Source organism: Eleutherodactylus coqui, chromosome 1 (genome assembly GCF_035609145.1).
Source record: "Eleutherodactylus coqui strain aEleCoq1 chromosome 1, aEleCoq1.hap1, whole genome shotgun sequence".
Lineage (NCBI taxonomy): Eukaryota > Metazoa > Chordata > Amphibia > Anura > Eleutherodactylidae > Eleutherodactylus > Eleutherodactylus coqui.
The window spans coordinates 82,827,845-82,852,164 of NC_089837.1; the positions used below are offsets into that span (position 1 = coordinate 82,827,845).

At 45.8% G+C, this 24,320-nt stretch overlaps 1 protein-coding gene across 1 annotated transcript in view; it reads left to right on the forward strand.

The window, feature by feature from the left end:
• The window catches only part of PXDN (peroxidasin), a 143,620-nt gene that overhangs the window by 114,741 nt on the left and 4,559 nt on the right, over positions 1 to 24,320 (forward strand). Inside the window, exons 13-20 of the mRNA XM_066597760.1 lie at positions 2,006 to 2,118; positions 3,268 to 3,424; positions 4,571 to 4,679; positions 6,878 to 7,035; positions 8,986 to 10,489; positions 12,903 to 13,037; positions 16,403 to 16,611; positions 19,294 to 19,414. Coding sequence (XP_066453857.1) covers positions 2,006 to 2,118; positions 3,268 to 3,424; positions 4,571 to 4,679; positions 6,878 to 7,035; positions 8,986 to 10,489; positions 12,903 to 13,037; positions 16,403 to 16,611; positions 19,294 to 19,414 — 2,506 coding nt within the window. The remainder of the gene's footprint in view (positions 1 to 2,005; positions 2,119 to 3,267; positions 3,425 to 4,570; positions 4,680 to 6,877; positions 7,036 to 8,985; positions 10,490 to 12,902; positions 13,038 to 16,402; positions 16,612 to 19,293; positions 19,415 to 24,320) is intronic.

Consider the following 24,320-nt stretch of genomic DNA (forward strand, 5'->3'; position numbering starts at 1 on the left):
GTGGAGCGGGGGGTAGCAGTGGGGAACAGGGTGGAGCTCTCTCGCGCCCCCCGAATCTTGTCGCCCGAGTAGTCGGTTACTCGGAAAAAGTGGTGCTCGAGTGCAAAAACACCCTAAACGAGTAAGTTCGCTCATCTCTAGTCAGTACACTTACCACGATACCAAACTTGTATAGTTTTTTTACTGTACTACTCTTTTTTTTTTCTTTTCAAAGACATTTAATTTCTTTCAATTATTTTCTGCGGTCATCTTTTGCGCGCAATAACTTTTTTTTTTTTTTTCTTTCGACATAGTTCAGCGATGGCTCATTTTTTGCGGGATGTCCTGTATTTTCCGTTAGTACTAATACAGAATACATACGACTTTTTGATCGCTTTTTATTGCGCTTTTTATGGGAGACAGAGTGACTGACTGAAAAAGTTTTCTGGCTTTTTTTTTTTTCTGACGACGTTCACCGTGCGGGGTAAATAATGAACTAATTTGATAGATTGGACTTTTACAGATGTGGCGATACCAAATATGTATTTTATTTTATTATTTAAATTTTTTAAGGATAGACATGCGATACATTGATTGCTCCTGCAGTATGAGTTAATGCTATAGCATTACGTCATACTGCATTCTGACAGGCAGCCTATCAAGCCACCCCACGGGGATGGCTTGATAGGCAGTCTCTCAAGGCAGCCCTGGGGCCTTTCAGAAGGCCCCCGGCAGCCATGACACCTGCAGGTTCCCCCGATCTCACCGCGGGAGGGGGGGGGGGGGGGCGATTGACAGCAGCATTTAAAGGGTTAATAGCCGCGAACGACCGATCGCAGCTATTTCCCGCGGGTGTCAGCTGTAGTAAACCGCTGACGCCTGCGCTGTATGCAGAGAGGTCGCCCGCGACCTCTCTTCATACATACCCCGACGCTTCAGGACGTAAATATATGTCCTGGAGCGGTAAGGGGTTAAAGAGTGGCTTGTAACAATTTTCGGCATAGCAGCAATTAACCATTTAGCTTAGGTCGATCATAGAGGAAAAGAGGGGTTGTATTAAACCCAATTAAACTTTTTGTTTGAGCTTCCATAAAGGGAGAACTTCATATTAGTTTAAGAGCATCTATCTTCCATATTTATTTCTGCGGAAGTATGTGAACTAGGGGGAAAAAAATTCTAGATTTCTAGATCTCCAAGCCGCTATGCTCCTGTATTGGCTATGAGAACAGGCCTAAGGAATCATTTACCAACTGCAGCTGTTCCTTGGCTGAGCACTGAAGATTCGGTAGTGCAGAAAGACTTGGAAATGGCAAATATCATTTATTCCAAGACTAAAACTGCTGCGGAAAAAGTAAAATGATGAAATACAACTCGATTACTCGACCATTTATCTCACTTGCTTAAAGGAAATCTGACACCAGATTTTGGGCAGCCAAAATTTTTAAGTGCGACTCACCCGATTTTATAGCCCGGTCTTTGAGATGCACGCTATATGCAAATGAGGGAAGCACCATCCGATGCGTGTGCCTGCAGTTCCTGCCCATCACTGATGAAACCCTGCCCATTCAGTACTTTGCAGCGTCTGCAGCTCCGAGGTCATGCATTGAGTATGGTAGCACCGCAGTGAGCAAGCAGGTGCATGCACTGGCCCGGACTGACAACTCGCGCATAGCGCACGGCCAGCGCTTGTAATTGCAGACGCAGCTCTCAGTGGGAGCTGCACCAACACTACACACGGGTTAAGCAGCGTCCGACCCCTGTGTATAGCTGTGCTGACAGCATGCGCCCGCTCAGCTGATCGGTCAGGTTGCTGAGCAGCAGACTCGAAACAATCAACTATTGATGTCCGATCCTAAGGATGGGTCATCAGTAGTATTTGAGCCTGGAAAACCCGTTTAAGAGCAGAGAACTTCAAGAAGTGACGAATATGCAGATATGTACAGAGAAATGGATATTTTATTTCTATGTCACGGAAAAGTTTTCATATGAGCAGAACTTGTATTTTAAATGTTTTTTTTTTTTCCAGTTACCCCAGTATTTGCTACTGTACCCAGTGATATGACTGCTGAGGTTGGTTCTGAAGTTCATGTTCCTTGCAGCTCCCAAGGAGATCCCTTACCTATTATAACCTGGAACAAGGTAACAAGTTGGATTTAGTATTTATTTAAAGGGGTTTCATCAGGACTATAAAAGCTTTTCTAGCAGCGGGGCCCATTATAAAAATTAATAAAAAATAGATCCTACTCGCCTCCCCTTAGACCTCAAAGTGGAGCTAAGCAGCTCATACTGGCCGGGTAGGAAGCACGTGTCCCCTTGGGCCAATTACAGGCATCAATGGTGGCACTATGGTCTCTGATTGCCGTAATCACATGCTTCCGTCTGGCCATCTACCTAGAAGCTGGCATCGGGGCAATGTGAGCTGCTCAACTCCGCTTCAGGGTCCAAGGAGAAATAAATATGATTCATTCATTTGTAATGTAAGTTTTTATAATCATGAGAAAACCCCTCTAAGGATATTGGAAATGCAGAATATGTGAAAGTTCAGATCTTTAGTTGTTTTTGGACAGGCCATTAATAGTAGACCAGCAGACGTCAGCCTTTGGGATGCTCTGTGACTAGTTGTTTGCCAGGCCAGTACGCTTATGCTCTTATCTGATTTTTGCAGGAAACGGATAGCTTTGTTTCCATCGCAGTGGTCAGGCTTGGTATAGCACAGGAAGTTCTCATTCACTTCTGTGGGAATCCTACCAGTAATATCAAGTCTGCCCACTTTGGTGGGAACAGAGTTGTTTGCTTCGTGCAGAAATCAAATCCGTGTGCAAACACTGGCCTGGTGAACAGCTAATCGGTAGGGTTTCCTGTACGGCACACCCCTGTTGATCTATTATTGATGGTGCATAGGCTATTGATGCTTTACAAGTGGCTAACCCCTTTAAAGGGCTTGTACCGGGATCTAAAGTTATTCTCCATGTACAGGATGGGGGATAACGTAATGGTCGTGGGGGGTGTCTGACCCCTTGTACCCCCACAATCCCAAGATTGAGGATCTCTATGGTCCACAATTGATTGGAGCAGCAGCGTGCATCACTTACTCCATTCATATGGGCAACATCTTTTCTCCGTATCCTAGCAGTCTAATATCAATCATAACATGATCCCCTTTCCTATAGATGGGGAATAAGTTTGGCGCTTGATAAAAAACAAAACTTTTTTAATTTTTTTTTTTTTTTTTTTTCAGGTTAAAAACTTGGTAACTTTGAATAAATAGTGTAATTTGCTGTATTGTAGGATGGCATACAAGTCACTGAAAGTGGGAAATTCCACATCAGCCCAAACGGCTATTTAGCTATCCGTGATGTCGGTCCAGCAGACCAAGGTCGATATGAATGCGTGGCGAGAAATACTATTGGCTATTCTTCCACAAGCATGGTTCTATCTGTGACAGGTAAGGCACAACTGATCTAAGTTAATCACCGTAAAAATTAACTCTGTCTTGTCCTATAAGCTGAGTGAAGTACTGTCTACTGCCGCAGGGCCTCTTCCTTTAGCTTGTATTTTAGGTTGTTGTTATGTGAGCATTAGCGGCGCTTGTGTAATGGCGCCCTTTTGTGTTTTTAGTACTTAAGCTTACATTGTGACATCTGCTCCTGAAAAGAATCGGGTCTCCTTAGATAATTTGTTTTACTGATCTTTTTTCTTCAGTGTTTCTGCACTTTAATTAAAAGCTTAAAAGTTCTGAGTCTTGTATTACAGTCAGCAGTTACTCTTCAGCTTTGATGGAAAGGTCTGACGTCCGTATCCTCTAAGCCAGTGCAAACTAGAAATACACTATCCTACCAAACAGCGCTCTTTGCTCCATCGTAGATGGGCCAGTGCAACTTCTCTGAGAGAACTTGCCAAACATTTGCAGGATGAATGGAGGGAAATATCAGCTGAAGTGTATGGAGAGTTTCTGGTGTAATTGGAGCCAAAGTAGCCCCGCTAAGTATTAACCCTTTCCAATCCACTGTCTGACATCTAAAGACATTCTGATTGAAGGCTGTACAGCTCCAATGTTGGAAGACGTCCGGCAGGGTATTCTTACTGTATATTACTGGCCGCTCTGGTGTCGGGGGCCTCTCCAGCATGTCCCATACCATAGTACTGGCTCTAGCCAGCAGATGGCACCATTGTATAATGGCAGAAAGGGAAAGCCCCCTAGGAAACCCTGAATCCAAAATTGGATTGCACAGGGTTAAGATGTGTAAATAAATACTACTTTTAATTCTTGCTCAGGTGTCCAATTATTTTGCTAGAATAGTGTATGTTGTATGCCTGCTTGTTTTATAGATGGCCATACCCTCTAAAGGGAAGCAGGCAGTACGAGTATAGTGACAGTCTGCTGATTTCACTTGTCCTGATCAGTACAGAAGTTTAGTTGCAAATTTACTGTGGCGTCCTACAGTATACCATTCATATACTTACTATTTCAAGGGCACTTTGGTTCCAGTCCAAGCCTATAAATGACAAGGTTATATAGAAAATATTTCTGCCTTTATACAAATATGATGTATGCCTCACTTACTAATAGTAATTTTTTTTTATATTTTAGTTCCTGAAGTCAGTCGTACTGGGGACCCTTTTGTTACCGTGTCTATTAACGAAGCGATCGCCACAGTTGACAGGGCAATTAATTCCACAAGGTCCCATTTATTTGACAGGTATCGGGTTTGTAATTATGAATGTTGATCTAGTTTCCCTTAATGAAGTAAAACCTTTGGCATTGAATTCCATTTCCTCTGCAGCGACTTGTAGTATACAGACGTGGGTCGTGTTGGCAGGAATATACTGTTTACATTTCTAGAATGGCGTTGCGGTGGTCTATAAAGACTTTCCCTAATAAGGCCTTTCTCTTGCTGATGCTTGTGCCCGTCTTCTGACTGCACTGCCAGCTTTACTAAGTGACTAAGGATTTAATTATGCCTAGTATTGGAAAAAGTACGCAAGTCAAGTCCATCAGCAAGTAATATATCTGTCCGGCCTTTATTATAGCCTACACTTTGTCGCTAACATGTCAGTGTTTTACAGCTACTACGGCTGACGTGTCTTGTGGCAGTAAAAATAGGCTTGTCAACCAGACCGTATCATTGTTCCTATCAGGGGCGTAGCTAAAGGCTCATGGGCCTGATTGCAAAAGTTTATCTTGGGGCCCCCCAACTTGTCTTAACCTCTTAACGCAGAGGCATAATTTGAAGCTCCTGGGCCCCAATGCAAAACTGTAACAGGGCCCCCAACTGTAATGCTTTATTCATAGTATTGGGCTCCCTATATAGAGAAGAGATGCCTTATGCCCCCCTAAGGCTTCTGGGCCCGGGTGCAACTGCATCCCCTATAGTTACGCCACTGGTTCCTATAATATATTTTTTGACATGCACTTAGCGGTGAGATTATCGTTCCTGGAGAAGCAAATTCGTGCAACATAATGTAAACTTCAAGAATGCAGTACCTGTGTAAAATCACCTATGATATAAGTGGTGCCAAATAACAAGTCTGTTGTATAATTACTCATGTATGGCCCTCTGATATCGCTTGCCCTACTAATTAAGCCTGTGGAAGAGGTGTGAGCCTAGGTCTCCATTTGTTGTCTGTAGAAAAGTTATTTTGTGTTTTTACAAGTATGTGGTCTCTTTTTTTTTTTTTTTTTTTTAATTGCATATCAGTTGCACAATGCAGTTTTCAGACGATTGACTGCTACAAGTGAAACACATAGTTCCAATGTGCTTCACCAGTGGAAGTCGTCCAGCTGAAAATCGCATGGCAAAACTGCTTCATTTCACTGTGGAAATGTGGTACAAGTGCCATATGGAAATCCAGCGTAAGGCTTCCTACACAAGGCCGAGCGTGATATCGGAGAGTGCAACTCGACCCGATGTCACGCTTGTGAAAGTGCGATGCCGAAACACCTCCCGTCACTCCAATACAGCTGCGATGGTGCTTTCAATCGCGTCAGAGGATTGGCAAGTGTTTCCCATTGTTTTCAATGGGAGACCTTGCATCACACTCGTGCACATCGCAGGCCGTACCATGGCTTTGTGTCCCCATGAGAACAATGGGCGATGCATTCCAAAGAACGCAAAGATATAGGAAATGCAGCTATTTTTTATTATATAGGTATATGTGCAGTTGTTTGACTGCTACCAGTAAATTGCAAGTTCTTGCCAAACACATGCTAGTCCTTGATATTCAAGAACTCCAGTTAGCCCCTACCGCCCACCCATGGGATGAGCCCTGTCCACCCCTCCTCTAAGCGCTGTTTTTCTATGCAGCATAACGGGGAGACCGGGGTAATTGTGGCCAAAGTGCAGGTTGGGTGGAGCTAATCGGAGCTCATGAATATAGAAGACTACTTTTCTTTTGGTGGCTACTACTAATAAAATGCAGGTTTCTTCCAAACTACTGTAAGTATACATACAAGATATATTTCAGTGTAATCTGTGTGCCTATCGCAATTATGCTGTCCTCCAGAGGGCAGCAAAAAGTTGGCGACAGATTGCCTTTACTGTACTGCAAACATTGTATCAAAAACCACTTGTATAAACATATATATATATATATTTTTTCTTTGTCACGGTTTTCCTGTAACTACGGTCACAGTCCCCTTTGTACCTTTAGTGAAAACGAAGACCACAATTTTGGGAAAATTGTGACAAAACCCCATGTAAATACATGCTCCTTTCTACAGCACCATTACTGCTCAGTTTAAATATATATCTTAAACCAGAATTTATCTTTTTCGACCTTGACATTACCAGTCAGCAAATGGTGATGCCTCGGCCGAATCGGTGGTCAGTTACCATTGGCAATATAAATTTGTGTTTTATCCTTTTCCCTCTGTGACTACTCTTTCCATTTCTTTCAGTCGTCCCCGTTCTCCAAATGACCTTCTGGCCCTCTTCAGATATCCCAGAGATCCATACACAGTGGAACAAGCTAGAGCAGGGGAAATATTTGAGCGAACCCTCCAACTTATACAGGGCCATGTTCAGAATGGTTTGATGGTTGACTTAAATGGAACAAGTAAGTATTCTTTCATCATCGTAAAGGGATGAAACCAGGTTCATGCTGGTGGGTCACGCCTGCCTCTACCAATCAACAGCCTGCGGAGTAACAGTTCTCTACCTATACACAAAGGGGAAGAGTTGTCAATCTGCAGAGAGAAGCAGTCTCGGCCCACCTCTGTGACCCAGAGCTCAGCTCTGACTCCAAATTTCATGAACCTGGTGAAAGATGCTTTTTAAAGTGGCAACTAAGGTCTAGTCTTCCTTTAGAATTATCCTTAAGGAATTAGTTCTTATTTTTAAAGAGCTTAAGTGATCAGCTTTTTTAAGTTAGGCCTCATTTAGACAAGCGTGCAGTTGCGTGCACGCATGTGCGCACAAATCCGCGCGTCCCTGTACGTGCCAAAACATGGGTGAATGCAGGTCCGTGCAACCACTGCATTGATTTTCGGGGAAGGGCTTTAAATATAAGCCTTTCGCTGAAAATCATCCCTGGCATGTGTAAAAAAATATACTCACCTCTTCTCCGCTGTCTGGGCTCAGGCACATCTAGCCGCTTGATCTCTCAGCAGTGTAGTAAAGTTCTTTCAGCAGCCGGGGATTTCAATGAATGGCTGAGCGCTGCATTTGATTGGCTGACTGCTGTTACCAATCACAGACAGGACTCAGTTGTCATTCAATGAATGGCTGAGCGCTGCCTGTGATTGGTTGAGCGCTTAGGCAATCAGATACAGCCCATTCAGGAAGCGGGGATTTTAAATCCGCACCTGCTAAAAGAACTTCACTACACTGCCAGGGACCAAGCAAAGAAGACGCACCTGTGCCTCGACAGCAGCGGAGAGTGGAGTATATATTTTTTTACACAAGCCAGGAATGATTTTTCAGGGAAGGGCTTATTTAAAGCCCTTCCTCGAAAATCACTGCAGGGGTTGCCTGCATCCCATTGCTTTGAAAGTAATATGAGAACATTGCAATCCTGTGACAGCTGTGGCATAGGATTCTTTACTCCCCGCGGGGAGTGCCATCACTACTGAACACTGAACACTCCCTGCGGGGAATGTTGATGCGTAGCACGGACCTATGGTGCATGCATCTCCTATGTTTTGCAGGTACATGCATTTGCACACCTGTAAAATACAGACATGTGAACACACCATAGGGAACCAATGGTTCTAATAGATGCGTGGTTTTGTGCGCACGTATGTACGCACATAAACACGCCCGTCTGAATGAGGCCTTAGGTGTACTGTCTTCAAGGGTTTATTAGTTGTTTTTTATTTTTATTTTATCAGATACTATTATAAAACAACAATAGATTAAATCACATCTTCAATATTTGTCCTACACATCTGACTAGAAGTGTTAAGGCGGCCATACATGCTAGATGAATGTCACTGAACCTGCCGACTATTTAATGTGTATGCGGATATCTGACTCCACTCTGACTGTAGATGTCAGGGAAGAGTTGGGTAAAACCTATTGGATTTCAACTTGCTTGATCCTTGAGTTTTCACTGGAAATATGCTGCTGCTACAGATGTATTACTCTCTTCCCCTCATTGAGTACACTGGCATGCTTGGCCAAGGGGTCTCGGGAGGAACAACTATCTGAAGGCGCAGTGAGCTTTAGGGATATTTGTAGTACTATTGTATAAATAAAGCTCATAATGGGTTTGTCTGGGATGTTTTCACATTTTTTCTGGCTTTCCCCCTTTCCCACATGCACAGCACCAGTCTTGCCCAAGTGAATTGTAATACCAGTCATAACCTATAGACAGGAGAAGCGCGGTTTCTGAATTTTAGAAACTCCTAATGTACGACTATACTTTGTGTCGCTTGTTGTTTAGTAGACCCTTGAGGATAATAGAATGGTTGGTGGATCATTTCTGGACTTGATTTATTACATTTTTTAATGTTTTTTTTTAGATTTTTCACTTATTTTAAACACTGTTTTTTTTATTGATTTTTAGGTTATCACTATAATGATCTTGTATCACCTCAGTACCTTAACCTAATTGCCAATCTTTCCGGGTGTAGAGCTCACAGACGGATCAATAATTGCACTAATATGTGCTTCCATCAGAAGTACAGAACCCATGATGGCACCTGCAATAACCTCCAGCATCCAATGTGGGGAGCATCTTTGACCGCCTTTGAAAGACTGTTAAAATCTGTATACGAGAATGGATTTAATTTACCAAGGGGCATAGGTGTGGATAGATTCTATAATGGATATCCTCTTCCTCTTCCCCGCTTGGTTTCTACAACTTTGATCGGAACTCATACAATAACTCCAGATGAACAATTTACTCACATGTTAATGCAGTGGGGACAGTTCCTTGATCATGACCTAGACTCTACAGTAGTTGCATTAAGCCAGGCTAGATTTTCTGATGGCCAGGATTGCAGTTCAGTCTGTACAAACGATGCCCCATGCTTTCCTGTCATGATTCCACCGAATGATCCACGAGTCAGAAATAATGCTCGCTGTATGTTCTTTGTACGTTCTAGTCCCGTTTGCGGAAGTGGAATGACCTCTTTGCTAATGAACTCTGTCTATCCTCGCGAACAGATGAACCAGTTGACCTCATACATTGATGCTTCTAATGTCTATGGAAGCTCTGATCATGAAGCCCAGGAGATCAGAGATTCTGCAAGTCACAGAGGCCTTTTAAAACAAGGTATTGTTCAAAGATCTGGAAAACCACTTCTGCCTTTTGCAACCGGGCCACCTACTGAGTGTATGAGGGATGAAAACGAAAGTCCTATTCCATGTTTCTTAGCTGGTGATTTTCGAGCTAATGAGCAGCTAGGTCTAACAAGCATGCATACAGTATGGTTCAGAGAACATAACAGAATTGCGGCAGAATTGCTAAGACTAAACCCCCATTGGGATGGTGACACAATTTACCATGAGGCTCGTAAGCTAGTTGGAGCTGAAATGCAGCACATAACATATGCCCATTGGCTGCCAAAGATTTTTGGAGAAGTTGGTGCAAAAATGCTTGGGGAATACAAAGGTTATAACCCCAATATAAATTCTGGAATTCTTAATGAGTTTGCCACAGCCGCATTTAGATTTGGTCACACACTAATCAATCCTTTCCTTTTCCGACTGGATGAAACCTTTCAACCAATTGCCCAAGGTCATTTGCCTCTACACAAGGCCTTCTTCTCTCCATACAGGATTGTAAATGAAGGTGGCATTGATCCTCTTCTTCGAGGACTTTTTGGAGTTGCAGGCAAAATGCGAGTTACTTCTCAGCTGTTAAACACAGAGCTGACAGAAAAGCTCTTCTCAATGGCACATACCGTGGCACTGGATTTGGCGGCAATAAATATTCAGAGAGGACGTGACCATGGAATACCACCATACCATGACTTTCGGGTTTTCTGTAATCTCTCATCTGTGAACACTTTTGAAGACTTGAGGAATGAAATTAAGAATCCAGATGTCATCGAAAAGCTGAGAAGGTTAATCTCTTCTGCTAATTTGTTTGTTTTTATGATCATGTTTTAAAGGGGTTGTCCGAGGTTAGAAAAGCATGGCTGATTTCTTCTAAACAGCTCCACCCTTTTCCATAAGGTTGTCTGGTATTGCCAATCATGACCATTGAATGAATAGGAGCTGAGATGCAATACCAGACACACCTCACCAATAAGGGTGGTGGTGTGCTTGGAAGAAAGCAGCCATGTTTTTCTAACCCTTGACAATCCCCTTTACACCATTAGTGACTGCCCATATGCCTTTTTACTGCTATCACTATTGGGCTTAGACTAATGTATCTTTTCACCATTCACAAAAGACTATCTGATGTAGTGAAAATGAGCTCTCCCAGACAGTTGCTTTATAATAACTGAGCTAAACTGTTAACTGTTAATCTCCGCTAAACAAGATCAAAGGGAGAATCAGCACAGCAGATGGCATTACTGAATTTAGCCCCTTCCATCCACCAGAATTTTAGGAATGGGTGGCTTCCACTGTAAAAAGGCCTCCGGCTTTCAGTCACTATTTCTCCTTTCCTGCACCTTCATATTTGCTAATTTTTGACCACAACAAAGATAAACATTCTGGTCATAAATTACCAATGGGTTTTTCTTTCACATGGTGTTATCAGGGTGGTTTATTTACACACTAAATTACTTTGAAATTGGTTTTGTTGTGTTAAGATAAAAAAAGGATACTTTAATGGGCTAAGATAAGATAACTTTCTGCACTGTGCATGACAAAGTAAAACTTGTCCCATCTGTAGCTGATAAGACCACTCAGGAGAGGAGAGATAAGGAATAAAAAATAAGGCTTAAGGCCCATTTAGACACAACAAGAATCGCTTAAAGCTCTCTTCTGAGCAATTCTCGTTCTGTTTAAATGCAGGAATATCGTGCAGTTTTCGTGCACAAGTTGATCGCTGAATTCTAGTTTGCTAGAATTGAGCGATCAGCTGTTATCAGCGGAGCAGGCTGTTATCACAGCCGACTGCGCTGATAAGATTATCTCTGCTAGTTTCTCACTGTGAATTCACAGCGGGGACACTGGAAGTCAGAGTGGAGAAGAATATAGCTGTTTACTTATGCAAAACAGCTGTATTGTTCTATTAGTGGCTGCATCTGTGTCCAGCTCCAGCTGCATATTCTATAGTAGCTACCATAAAGTATGCGAAGATGATCGCTTAAAACTGTCACTCAAACTATCGTGTGAGCGATTTATCTTTAAGTGTAGATGGGGTATAATTTCACATGGGCGACCATGAAACTGCCCGATATCCCGCTTGCCAAAGTGTGAGGTACCTCCTTCAACACAATTTTGATCCTGTGCTGGGCTTGGAACAATTTCCGTGGCATACGGTGTGCTGAATACAGGGAAGAGGTGCAGGCCTTATTATGCATTTGTCATATCCCCAGCAGCTCCGTGCGCCTAGAAAGAAATGTCTGCCAGGTTCGGCCCGGCGTACATGTCTAGTATAATTTACGTTAGTTACTGGCATAAATTATGCATAAATATCTCTGTTTTTGGCAACCATGCCTCCTCTTGGCAAGTCCTGCTTTCTTTTTTTAAAAATCGGCTAATGGGCTGTTGCAAAAAAAAAAGACAGAAGTTGCAAATTGCTATGTAAATATACGATTTTCACAAAAATGTTAGCCTTTTTTTACACCAGAAATTGAAGTGAAACTTTTATTAAATGTGCCCCTAAGCAGTCAGTCCAACCTGACAGATCGCCCACTGAGACTTTTACACTTGATGATTGTCGGGGTGCTCAAACAACCGAAAGTTGTCCAAGAGACTTTCGCTCTTGTGCTTTTACAGAGGAGCGACGATCGCCCAGTAAAAAGAGGCAGAGCGGGCCGGAAATTGCTTCCAGCTTGCCTACCTCTCTACAAATGAAATATTTGTTCAGTCGCTGGCAGGATTTACACTGAACAATTATTGCTTAGATTCTCACAATACATTGAATGATAATCAGTCCATATGAAAGGGCCCTCAGACTGCAGTCTCTATATACAGTGATATGTAGAAGCTGCAGAAAACAAACTGGCAAAATTTTAATTAAATCCAACTGCAAAAATGATTCTTAGCCCAAAATATATACATTTACCTAAAAAAATTTGCCCTCCAAAGGTGTCCGTAGCCTATAAGGTTAAATCAATTGAATAATGTGAGGGCGCCATAAAGCTGGCACTGTTCAGGAGTGTCCATAATCCCGTGGCCAGCATCAGTGAGAACGGCTATTAGCAGGTTGGAGGTTTTTGAAGGCAGATTCAGTGTCCAGCACCCGCTTCTTTACTGCAACGTTACCATTGCTCTCCAGTATAATGCATTGGATGTTCGTTGAGTCACTACTGCTCGCTGACTCTGCATTATCTTCTCAAATGATGTTTGTTTTTTCAGGTTATATGGCTCCCCTCTCAATATAGATCTCTTCCCTGCACTTATGGCAGAAGATATCATTCCCGGTAGCAGGTTGGGGCCTACGCTGATGTGCCTACTAACTACTCAGTTCAGAAATTTAAGGAATGGCGACAGGTAAGAATGTGTTACTAGTATTATTCTTGTAAGGGATTTCTGCTCCCCAGTTCAAAAGTTTTTTGTTTTTTTTTATTTTACTGGCTTTAAAAGTATTTAAAAAGGATCCTTTGGATCTCCTGACTTGACTGTAAATACTAGTAGAATTATCTGGCTTCACACCGGTCTACTTCGTGTAACTGTTCGAGGTTTGTGTGGTTAAAACTTTGCTTGCTATTGATATGAAGCCAACATAATAAACGTTCATGGCAAGTAAAGAAAAATGGCTGGGCTCTTATGCTCAAAAACTTGACGTCTCACCAGTGTCCTCCCAAAGAGATTTTAATTAAAGTGGTTGTCCGGTTACTGAACAATCCCGCTTCAAAAGGGCCTCCAGTGTGAAAATAATAAACTGAACTATACTTACTCCCCCACAGCCACCAGGATCCAGAGCTGCAGCCCAAGTGTCATCCTGGTGATTGTTGTGACAGACGATGTAGCAGAAAATCGCGGGACTGCTGCAGACAATGGGAGGCTACAGCATTACCAGTCATTCTCCTGGCATAAGCATTGAGTGTCATGATGGCAGGAGCTTAGTTTAGTAACGTAATACTTCATCCTCTCATTGGCTGCATCTGTCACGCGATTTCTGTAACATCTGCCAAAACATAAAGAACAGACAACAAAAATTCATATTGTGGCGCTGGAAAGCGTTTATCACACCTCATTCATTGAATCCTAGAACGGTAGAGTTGGAAGGGTCTTCCAGGGTCATTGGGTCCAGTGCAGGATTCACTAAATCATCCCATACAGATATTTGTCCAGCCTTTGTTTGAACACTTCCATTGAAGGAGAACTCCCCACCACCTGTAGTAACCTGTTCCACTCATTGATCACCCTCACTGTCAGAAAGTTTTTTTTTCTAATATCTGATTTGTGTCTCCTCCCTTTCAGTTTTAGCCCATTGCTTCTATTCTTTCCTTGTGCAAATGAGAGTAGGGCTGATCTCTCTGCAGTGTGACAACCCTTCAGATATTTGTAGACCGCTATTAAGTCTCATCTCAGCCTTCTTTTTTGCAAGCTAAACATTCCCAGATCCTTTAACCGTTCTTTGTAGGACATGATTTGCAGATCGCTCACCATCTTGGTAACTCTTCTCTGAACTTGCTCCAATTTGTCTATGTCTTTTTTTAAGTGGGTGCCCAGAATTAGACACAGTATTCCAAATGAGGTCTGACTAAGGAAGAGTAGAGGGGGATAATTACCTCATGTGATCTAGACTCTATGCTTCTCTTAATACATCCCAGAATTGTGTTTTTGGCTGCTGCATCACATTGTTGACTCATGTTCAGTCTTAGCCCAATTCCTCCCATTCTGTATGTGCTTTTTTTTTCATTTTTCTTGCCCAGATGTAGGACTTTGCATTTCTCTTAGTTAAATACCATTCTGTTAGTTGCTGCCCACCGTGCAAGCTTTTCTAGATATTTTTGAATACTCTCTCTCTCTTCCCTAGTGTTAGCTATCCCTCCTAGCTTTGTGTCATCTGCAAATTTGATCAGTTTCCCATCAATCCTCTCCTCCAGATCCTTTATAAAAATGTTGAACAACACTGGGCCTAGCACAGAGTCTTGTGGTACCCCACTTGATACATTCTTCCACTTGGATGTGCAGCCATTTATGACCACACTTTCAGTACGATCACTCAGCCAGTTGTAAATCTACCTAACAGTTGCCTTGTCAATCCCATATTTGGTCATTTTTTCAATAAGTATGGTATGAGATACTTTGCCAAATGCTTTACTAAAGTCACGATATACTACCGTATATCTACTGCATTTCCCTGATCAACCCAGTCGGTGATTCTGTCATAGAAGGAAATTAGATTTGTCTGGCATGACTTGTTTGTTACAAACCCATGCTAGCTCTGGTTAATTACTCTTCTCATACAAGTACTTGCATACATGCTGTTTAATAATTTGTTCAAAGATCTTGCCTGGTATAGAAGTCAGGCTCACAGGCCTGTAGTTTTCTGGATCCACCTTCTTTCCTTTTTTGAAGATGGGGACATTTGCTTTTTTTTCCAATCTTCTGGAACTTCTCCTGTTCTGCAGGAATTTTCAAAGATTATGGCGAGTGGCTCAGCAATTACCTCCACTGCTTCCTTTAGTATCCTAGGATGTAATTCATCTGGACCTTGAGACTTGAATATATTTAAGTTAGCTAAGTGTTCCCTCATTATCTCTCTGCTTACAGATAGCCTGCATTTTTGTATTCCCCTAATAGCACAGGGAAGATCCGTTGATGTTACATCTACTTTCTGAGAGAAAACAGATACAAAATAGGAATTTAGGTATGCTAAACTCCGCTGTTGGACACAGGGAAAAGTGAAAGTAAAATCGCGACAAAGCGCCGCTGCTGTGTGAGGGAGGCCTTAGGAGTGTGCCCTTACTGTCCAATCAGTGCTGACTGTTGAGGCACACCTACCTCTTTGACAAGGTAAACAGTAATGCTAAGTTGTGAATTTATTGATGCTTTACCAGGAGGAATAATGGAGGCAGAGTTCTAAAAAGAAAAGGAAGTTACTGAATTCTTAGTTCATGAGCAATACAAGTATTTACTTAGGCAAATCAGGAGAGCTGATGGTACCTCTTTATATTTAGTGCTTATAAATCAGGATAATTCTCTCACTAGAAAAGCCAAACAAATCAATTTTGTAATTTTTTGTTGTTCCCTATAAAACTGATCTGTATTTTCTTGTATGTTGTAAAACAAGGCCTCCTAGAGCATCTGCTGGAAATAACCTCTCTAGCATCCATCCACTTTTGTATCGGAATCTGAATATTGGTGAAGACCTCTGCTTATGGGACCTCAGTAATGGCCACAATCTTCCGCTGTTTCAGGGCATCAGTTATTTGTGGCTTACTGCTGTATACATGGCTGTTCAGTAAACCCCACAAGAAGAAATTTGCTGGTGTCTGGTCTGGGGATGTTGGTGGCCACAGACCTCTGGAAAAACTTTTGTTTCCCTTTATGGTTGTGTTACATGTGTGGCCCGTGTATGCAATCTTGTGGAAAGTTCCAGTTATCTCAAATTTTTCACCAACTTGTGAAAAAAATTTGCTTGTATGCTGCCTTCACCATACTTATTCTGAAATACCATTTTGCAACACTGCAACACCTGTCTGGTGATCCCATCTTGATGTGATGGTTCCATGGACAGTCTTTATCCATGTCAACTTTCATAGGGAACCAGGCAAAAATTACAAACATGTCTTTGGGTTTCCCAGCGAGAGAATCCCTATTTAAACAGTATACGGTATAATTAATATTAGCACTGGTTATGTGTAAGGTGAGAGCTCTGATGGGTCTCTGTATCGTGATATTAGGTTTTGGTATGAGAATCCCGGTGTGTTCACACCAGCTCAGCTGACGCAGATCAAGCAGACCTCTCTAGCAAGAGTCCTCTGTGACAATGGAGACAACATCACCAAAGTGCAGCCAGATGTGTTTAAAGTAGCCGAGTTCCCACATGGTTACATTAGCTGTAAACAGATCCCTCACATGGACCTGCGGCTCTGGAAGGATTGCTGTGAAGGTATGGGCTCCTGCAGTAAAGATGTTTGAATGAATTCTTCTAATACTTTGTACTCAAGGGCCAGCAATTATTTAAAAATTGTGTTACGGCTCTTGATTAATATCTGGTTTGCTTTTTTTTGCTTTTCAGTGGTGTCCCAACTGCTCCCTAACAATGATCTTTTGATATGAGTAAATTATATTGGTGATGTGTCAAATATTGAATCTCCTCTGATTTCCAGAATGAAAGGATTCCGTAGAACAACCAAACCTGTTTTGACATTGCTCATCAAGTTCTGCCACTGGAAGTCTGGCACAACTAGCATTGAGCAAATTTTTGATCATTTTCTGCAAAAAATTTTGTTTTTGTCTGCGTTAGGCTCAATGTCCACTTGCACACATGGATTCCACTGCTGAATCCCACAGCGGAATCCAGTCGTGCCCGCAGACTTGGACAGCAAAATACATTTCCTTACCTGTCCAGCTCCAGCATGCATCTCCTCCGTGCCAGCCAGATCTTCTTCAGCATGGCGGATGCGTCTGGACTCCCCGGGGATATGCTGGATGCATGCGCATCTCCTTTATTCCATAGATCCTCGGCATATCCACAGTGACAGCTGTGGCTGTGCTGCAGATTAGATGGCTTCCATTAACTGCAATGGAAGCCGTCCCGCGGGATCCGCAGTGCTGCAATGTCTTCCCGCGCGTGTGATCCGCACGTAAAGAAATAATTCACATGCGCATGCTTTAAATTGTCTTTCGGATGCTAATGTATCCCTATGGGTGGCCAGAGGTGCGGATCTCCCACATGGGAGACTTGTGCGGATTTTATAATTAAAGTCCGCCTATGGACATTGGGCCTTAGTTTGAATCAGAATTTAACCAATACCCCGGTTGCCTTGCAGCACTGCGGTCCTAGGTAGTCCTTCTATAGCACACACATAGGAAGAAGCCTAGTGGTAAACATTGTTACCTTACAGCAGTTGGGTCCTAGGTTGAAACCTGTCCAAGGACAACATCTGAATGGCGTTTGTATGTTCTCCTTGTGTTTGTGTAGGTTTCCTCCCACACTGCAAAAAAAATACTAATAGGTGAATATAGATTGTGAACTCCAATGAGGTCAGGAAATATCAAGGGATGTAAAGTGCTACTTAAAGGGCCACTACAGCGAAAACACATTTTTTTCATGTCTGTCCCGCTCACCCGATTGTTACTTTCTGGAGGTTTCTTCTGTGTATTCCAGCCACTTCCATGCATTCCCATGTCTTTATACTTGGATAGAGTCCAACATGTCAGGAATTCCACGGGAAAGCTTTATTATGCAAGATAACAGGAGTAAAATCCATACATAGATCTTAAAAAAACATCCATTTCATGTGATGGCTCTTATTCATGGCCTGTTGTGTTAACTTAAAGGGGTTGTCCCGAGAAAGCAAGTGGGGTTATACACTTCTGTATGGCCATATTAATGCACTTTGTAATGTACATCGTGCATTAATTATGAGCCATACAGAAGTTATTCACTTACCTGTTCCTTTGCTAGCGTCCCCGTCGCCATGGTGCCGTCTAATTTCAGCGTCTAATCGCCCGATTAGACGCGCTTGCGCAGTCCGGTCTTCTCCCTTCTGAATGGGGCCGCTCATGCCGGAGAGCTGCTCCTCGTAGCTCCGCCCCGTCACGTGTGCCGATTCCAGCCAATCAGGAGGCTGGAATCGGCAATGGAACGCACAGAGCCCACGGTGCACCATGGGAGAAGACCTGCGGTCCACCATGGGGGAAGATCCCGGCGGCCATCTTCGCAAGGTAAGTAAGAAGTCACCGGAGCGCGGGGATTCGGGTAAGTACTATTCGTTTTGTTTTTTTTTTAAACCCCTGCATCGGGTTTGTCTCGCGCCGAACGGGGGGGCTACTGAAAAAAAAAAAAAAACGTTTCGGCGCGGGACAACCCCTTTAATGTGCACCCTATGCTATTCTAAACCATTCCACCCCCCACCCCACCCCCTAAGCCTGGCTCCAATCAGGAGAAAGATCAAAGGTGATATGCATTGTAATAAAGAAACAAGGTAAAAGCAGAGTAAGCAATAATATATGCAAACTAATGTACATTGTTAAAACAGAATGGCATGAATAAGACTTAGAGGTTTTCCAGGGAGAATCCTATTGATGACCTATCCTCAGAATAGGTCATCAATAGTTGATCGGCTGGGGTCCTGTGCTTGCAACTGCAGACACGGCTCCCATTGATTTCAGTGAGAGTTGCAGTTACAAATGCTGGCCACTGCTTTCACTCCAACCCCTGTGTATTTGTAGCACTGTCAGCGGGTGCACAATCAGCTGATTGGTCGGGGGCCCGAGCGACAGACCCTAGCCGATCAACTATTGATGACCTATCCAGATGAGGATAGATCATCTATAGTATTCTCCCTTGAAAACCCCTTTAGTAAAGCTTTTTCATGTGATTCCTGACGTGCTGGACTCTCTCAAGGCATATGCATCTCCTGAGGCAACCTGCTTCTCTGCACAGAGATCACATTGCAGTGTTCATGCAGGTGAGTCGACACTCTTCTGCTTTTTTCTTGTTTTGAACGTGGTCTTTATAGTCCAACTGGATTTGGCATCATCTATGACTTATATTACATAGCTTTTAGTTTTTGTAATTGGTATGTGCATTGCTTTTTATGACTAGTGTCCTATTTGCTCCTAGACTGTAGGTCAAGAGGGCAATTTAGCTCTTTCTCGGGTCACTTCAGAGGTAAACGCTCCACAGAACATAGCTATAAAGAAGAAAAACCCCAGGATACGGTTTTGACCAATGACGTTTCTGAGTGAGTAATACAAGCTATATTCTAAAGAATTGTAGAATGTTTTGAGAAATATGGCCATAATTGTGAAATAATGTAAATTTGGAAGAGATCCCAGCAGTCCGGAGTGAGAGCTTGAAAACTGCAACTCCAAACAGGAAAGCTGTACTGCTCTTTAAGGGCTCATCCGAGGCGACAGTCATACTACCGTTATTCTTTCCCATTGCTCGGCTGTACCTTCAAAGCCGAACAGAAAACCAGAAGTGCTGGATTCGGTGTATGCCAGACCTAGATAGACCCCGTTGGCTATAACTGGGTTCATCCGGCGTCCATTATAAGGGGAGAAATTTTCCAGGGCGAAATAGAGCAGCATGCTGCGCTATTTTATCCGAGATTTCATGCTAGAAATGTGAACTTGACCTAAGAGGTTAGAGATGTGTCTGACAATGAGCTTGTCAGCAGTACTATAAATGTAGCTCTGCATTACAATACAGGCTCTAACTAAGGATTAGTACAAAACAAGTAATACAGTAATAACATTTTATATACTGCAGCCTAGTTCTAATCAGTGCTAACAACCACTTGTCCGTCCATCTGTGTGTGCTGTGTGAGTTGCATGCAGAGCCTGACAGCACCTGTGATGTCAGTTATTGGCCCTTAGCTCCGCCCCCTGATCACATGATGGTGATGTCATCACAGGTCCTTTATGCTCCCTTTGCACTGAATGAGGAATTATGAGTGGACTACATCCCCCACAAACCCCTGCGGCCTCAGTTGCTATGGCTACAGCAGTACTCAGTCTGGCAGTTTGTAGCTGGTTGTGAGACAGCGGGACACCTGTGTGGAGACTCCAATAAATGACACCTCACAAATGTCCACATACATAGCTGGCGGTGCATATTGACCAACAACATTGAAGCATAGTCCTTCACCACTATCTTCACATCTCATGAACGTGATATCATGTTATCTCAAGTGCTGATGCCACCAACACCAGTCCAGCCTGCATCTAATCATCAACGGTTGTCTAGTGTTAAAACAAACTGTCGCTGTCGTACAAACATGTCACCAGAGAAGGTTCAATGCCGCCGTGAAGCTAATGCAGCTTACATGACACAGCGACAAGCTACAATGTCAATTCAGCGAGCAGATGAAGTTTGTAAATCTCGTGCATCAGATATGCAAAAGCTACGAGCGCTGTGTGTGTGTGCCGTGCATGTAGAGGCGCTGTGTGTGTGTGCCGTGCATGTAGAGGCGCTGTATGTGTGTGCCGTGCATGTAGAGGCGCTGTGTGTGTGTGCCGTGCACGTAGCGGCGCTGTGTGTGTGTGTGCCGTGCACGTAGCGGCGCTGTGTGTGTGTGCCGTGCACGTAGCGGCGCTGTGTGTGTGTGTGCCGTGCACGTAGCGGCGCTGTGTGTGTGTGTGCCGTGCATGTAGCGGCGCTGTGTGTGCCGTGCATGTAGCGGCGCTGTGTGTGCCGTGCATGTAGCGGCGCTGTGTGTGTGTGTGCCGTGCATGTAGCGGCGCTGTGTGTGTGTGTGCCGTGCATGTAGCGGCGCTGTGTGTGTGTGTGCCGTGCATGTAGCGGCGCTGTGTGTGTGTGTGCCGTGCATGTAGCGGCGCTGTGTGTGTGTGTGCCGTGCATGTAGCGGCGCTGTGTGTGTGTGTGCCGTGCATGTAGCGGCGCTGTGTGTGTGTGTGTGTGCCGTGCATGTAGCGGCGCTGTGTGTGTGTGTGTGTGCCGTGCATGTAGCGGCGCTGTGTGTGTGTGTGCCGTGCATGTAGCGGCGCTGTGTGTGTGTGTGCCGTGCATGTAGCGGCGCTGTGTGTGTGTGTGTGCCGTGCATGTAGCGGCGCTGTGTGTGTGTGTGTGCCGTGCATGTAGCGGCGCTGTGTGTGTGTGTGTGCCGTGCATGTAGCGGCGCTGTGTGTGTGTGTGTGCCGTGCATGTAGCGGCGCTGTGTGTGTGTGTGTGTGCCGTGCATGTAGGGGCGCTGTGTGTGTGTGTGTGCCGTGCATGTAGGGGCGCTGTGTGTGTGTGTGTGCCGTGCATGTAGCGGCGCTGTGTGTGTGTGTGTGTGTGTGTGTGTGCGCCGTGCATGTAGGGGCGCTGTGTGTGTGTGTGTGTGTGTGCGCCGTGCATGTAGGGGCGCTGTGTGTGTGTGAGTGTGTGTGTGTGCCGTGCATGTAGCGGCGCTGTGTGTGTGTGTGTGCCGTGCATGTAGGGGCGCTGTGTGTGTGTGTGTGTGCCGTGCATGTAGGGGCGCTGTGTGTGTGTGTGTGTGTGCCGTGCATGTAGGGGCGCTGTGTGTGTGTGTGTGCCGTGCATGTAGCGGCGCTGTGTGTGTGTGTGTGTGTGTGTGTGTGTGTGTGTGTGCCGTGCATGTAGCGGCGCTGTGTGTGTGTGTGTGCCGTGCATGTAGCGGCGCTGTGTGTGTGTGTGTGTGTGTGTGCCGTGCATGTAGCGGCGCTGTGTGTGTGTGTGTGTGTGTGTGTGTGTGTGCCGTGCATGTAGGGGCGCTGTGTGTGTGTGAGTGTGTGTGTGTGCCGTGCATGTAGGGGCGCTGTGTGTGTGTGTGTGCCGTGCATGTAGCGGCGCTGTGTGTGTGTGTGTGTGTGCCGTGCATGTAGCGGCGCTGTGTGTGTGTGTGTGCCGTGCATGTAGCGGCGCTGTGTGTGTGTGTGTGCCGTGCATGTAGCGGCGCTGTGTGTGTGTGTGTGCCGTGCATGTAGCGGCGCTGTGTGTGTGTGTGCCGTGCATGTAGGGGCGCTGTGTGTGTGTGTGTGCCGTGCATGTAGGGGCGCTGTGTGTGTGTGCCGTGCATGTAGCGGCGCTGTGTGTGTGTGTGTGTGTGTGTGTGTGTGTGTGTGTGTGCGCCGTGCATGTAGCGGCGCTGTGTGTGTGTGAGTGTGTGTGTGTGCCGTGCATGTAGGGGCGCTGTGTGTGTGTGCCGTGCATGTAGGGGCGCTGTGTGTGTGTGTGTGCCGTGCATGTAGCGGCGCTGTGTGTGTGTGTGCCGTGCATGTAGGGGCGCTGTGTGTGTGTGTGTGTGCCGTGCATGTAGGGGCGCTGTGTGTGTGTGTGTGTGTGCCGTGCATGTAGCGGCGCTGTGTGTGTGTGTGTGTGTGTGCCGTGCATGTAGCGGCGCTGTGTGTGTGTGCCGTGCATGTAGCGGCGCTGTGTGTGTGTGTGTGCCGTGCATGTAGCGGCGCTGTGTGTGTGTGTGTGTGTGTGTGCCGTGCATGTAGCGGCGCTGTGTGTGTGTGTGCGTGCCGTGCATGTAGCGGCGCTGTGTGTGTGCCGTGCATGTAGCGGCGCTGTGTGTGTGTGTGTGTGTGTGTGTGTGTGCCGTGCATGTAGCGGCGCTGTGTGTGTGTGTGCGTGCCGTGCATGTAGCGGCGCTGTGTGTGCCGTGCATGTAGAGGCGCTGTGTGTGTGTGAGACGTGCATGTAGAGGCGCTGTGTGTGTGTGTGTGTGTGTGTGTGTGTGTGTGTGTGACGTGCATGTAGAGGCGCTGTGTGTGTGTGTGTGTGTGAGACGTGCATGTAGAGGCGCTGTGTGTGTGTGTGTGTGTGTGTGTGTGTGTGTGTGTGTGTGTGTGTGTGTGTGTGTAAGACGCGCATGTAGCGGCGCGCTGTGTGTGAGACGCGCATGTAGCGGCGCGCTGTGTGTGAGACGCGCATGTAGCGGCGCGCTGTGTGTGAGACGCGCATGTAGCGGCGCGCTGTGTGTGAGACGCGCATGTAGCGGCGCGCTGTGTGTGAGACGCGCATGTAGCGGCGCGCTGTGTGTGAGACGCGCATGTAGCGGCGCGCTGTGTGTGAGACGCGCATGTAGCGGCGCGCTGTGTGTGAGACGCGCATGTAGCGGCGCGCTGTGTGTGAGACGCGCATGTAGCGGCGCGCTGTGTGTGAGACGCGCATGTAGCGGCGCGCTGTGTGTGAGACGCGCATGTAGCGGCGCGCTGTGTGTGTGACGCGCATGTAGCGGCGCGCTGTGTGTGTGAGACGCGCATGTAGCGGCGCGCTGTGTGTGTGTGTGTGTTTGTGTGTGTGAGACGTGCATGTAGAGGCGCTGTGTGTGTGTGAGACGTGCATGTAGAGGCGCTGTGTGTGTGTGTGTGTGTGTGTGTGTGTGTAAGACGTGCATGTAGAGGCGCTGTGTGTGTGTGTGTGGTGTGTGTGTGTGTGAGACGCGCATGTAGCGGCGCGCTGTGTGTGAGACGCGCATGTAGCGGCGCGCTGTGTGTGAGACGCGCATGTAGCGGCGCGCTGTGTGTGTGTGTGTGTTTGTGTGTGTGAGACGTGCATGTAGAGGCGCTGTGTGTGTGTGAGACGTGCATGTAGAGGCGCTGTGTGTGTGTGTGTGTGTGTGTGTGTGTGTGTAAGACGTGCATGTAGAGGCGCTGTGTGTGTGTGTGTGGTGTGTGTGTGTGTGAGACGCGCATGTAGCGGCGCGCTGTGTGTGAGACGCGCATGTAGCGGCGCGCTGTGTGTGAGACGCGCATGTAGCGGCGCGCTGTGTGTGAGACGCGCATGTAGCGGCGCGCTGTGTGTGAGACGCGCATGTAGCGGCGCGCTGTGTGTGAGACGCGCATGTAGCGGCGCGCTGTGTGTGAGACGCGCATGTAGCGGCGCGCTGTGTGTGAGACGCGCATGTAGCGGCGCGCTGTGTGTGAGACGCGCATGTAGCGGCGCGCTGTGTGAGACGCGCATGTAGCGGCGCGCTGTGTGTGAGACGCGCATGTAGCGGCGCGCTGTGTGTGAGACGCGCATGTAGCGGCGCGCTGTGTGTGAGACGCGCATGTAGCGGCGCGCTGTGTGTGAGACGCGCATGTAGCGGCGCGCTGTGTGTGAGACGCGCATGTAGCGGCGCGCTGTGTGTGTGACGCGCATGTAGCGGCGCGCTGTGTGTGTGAGACGCGCAT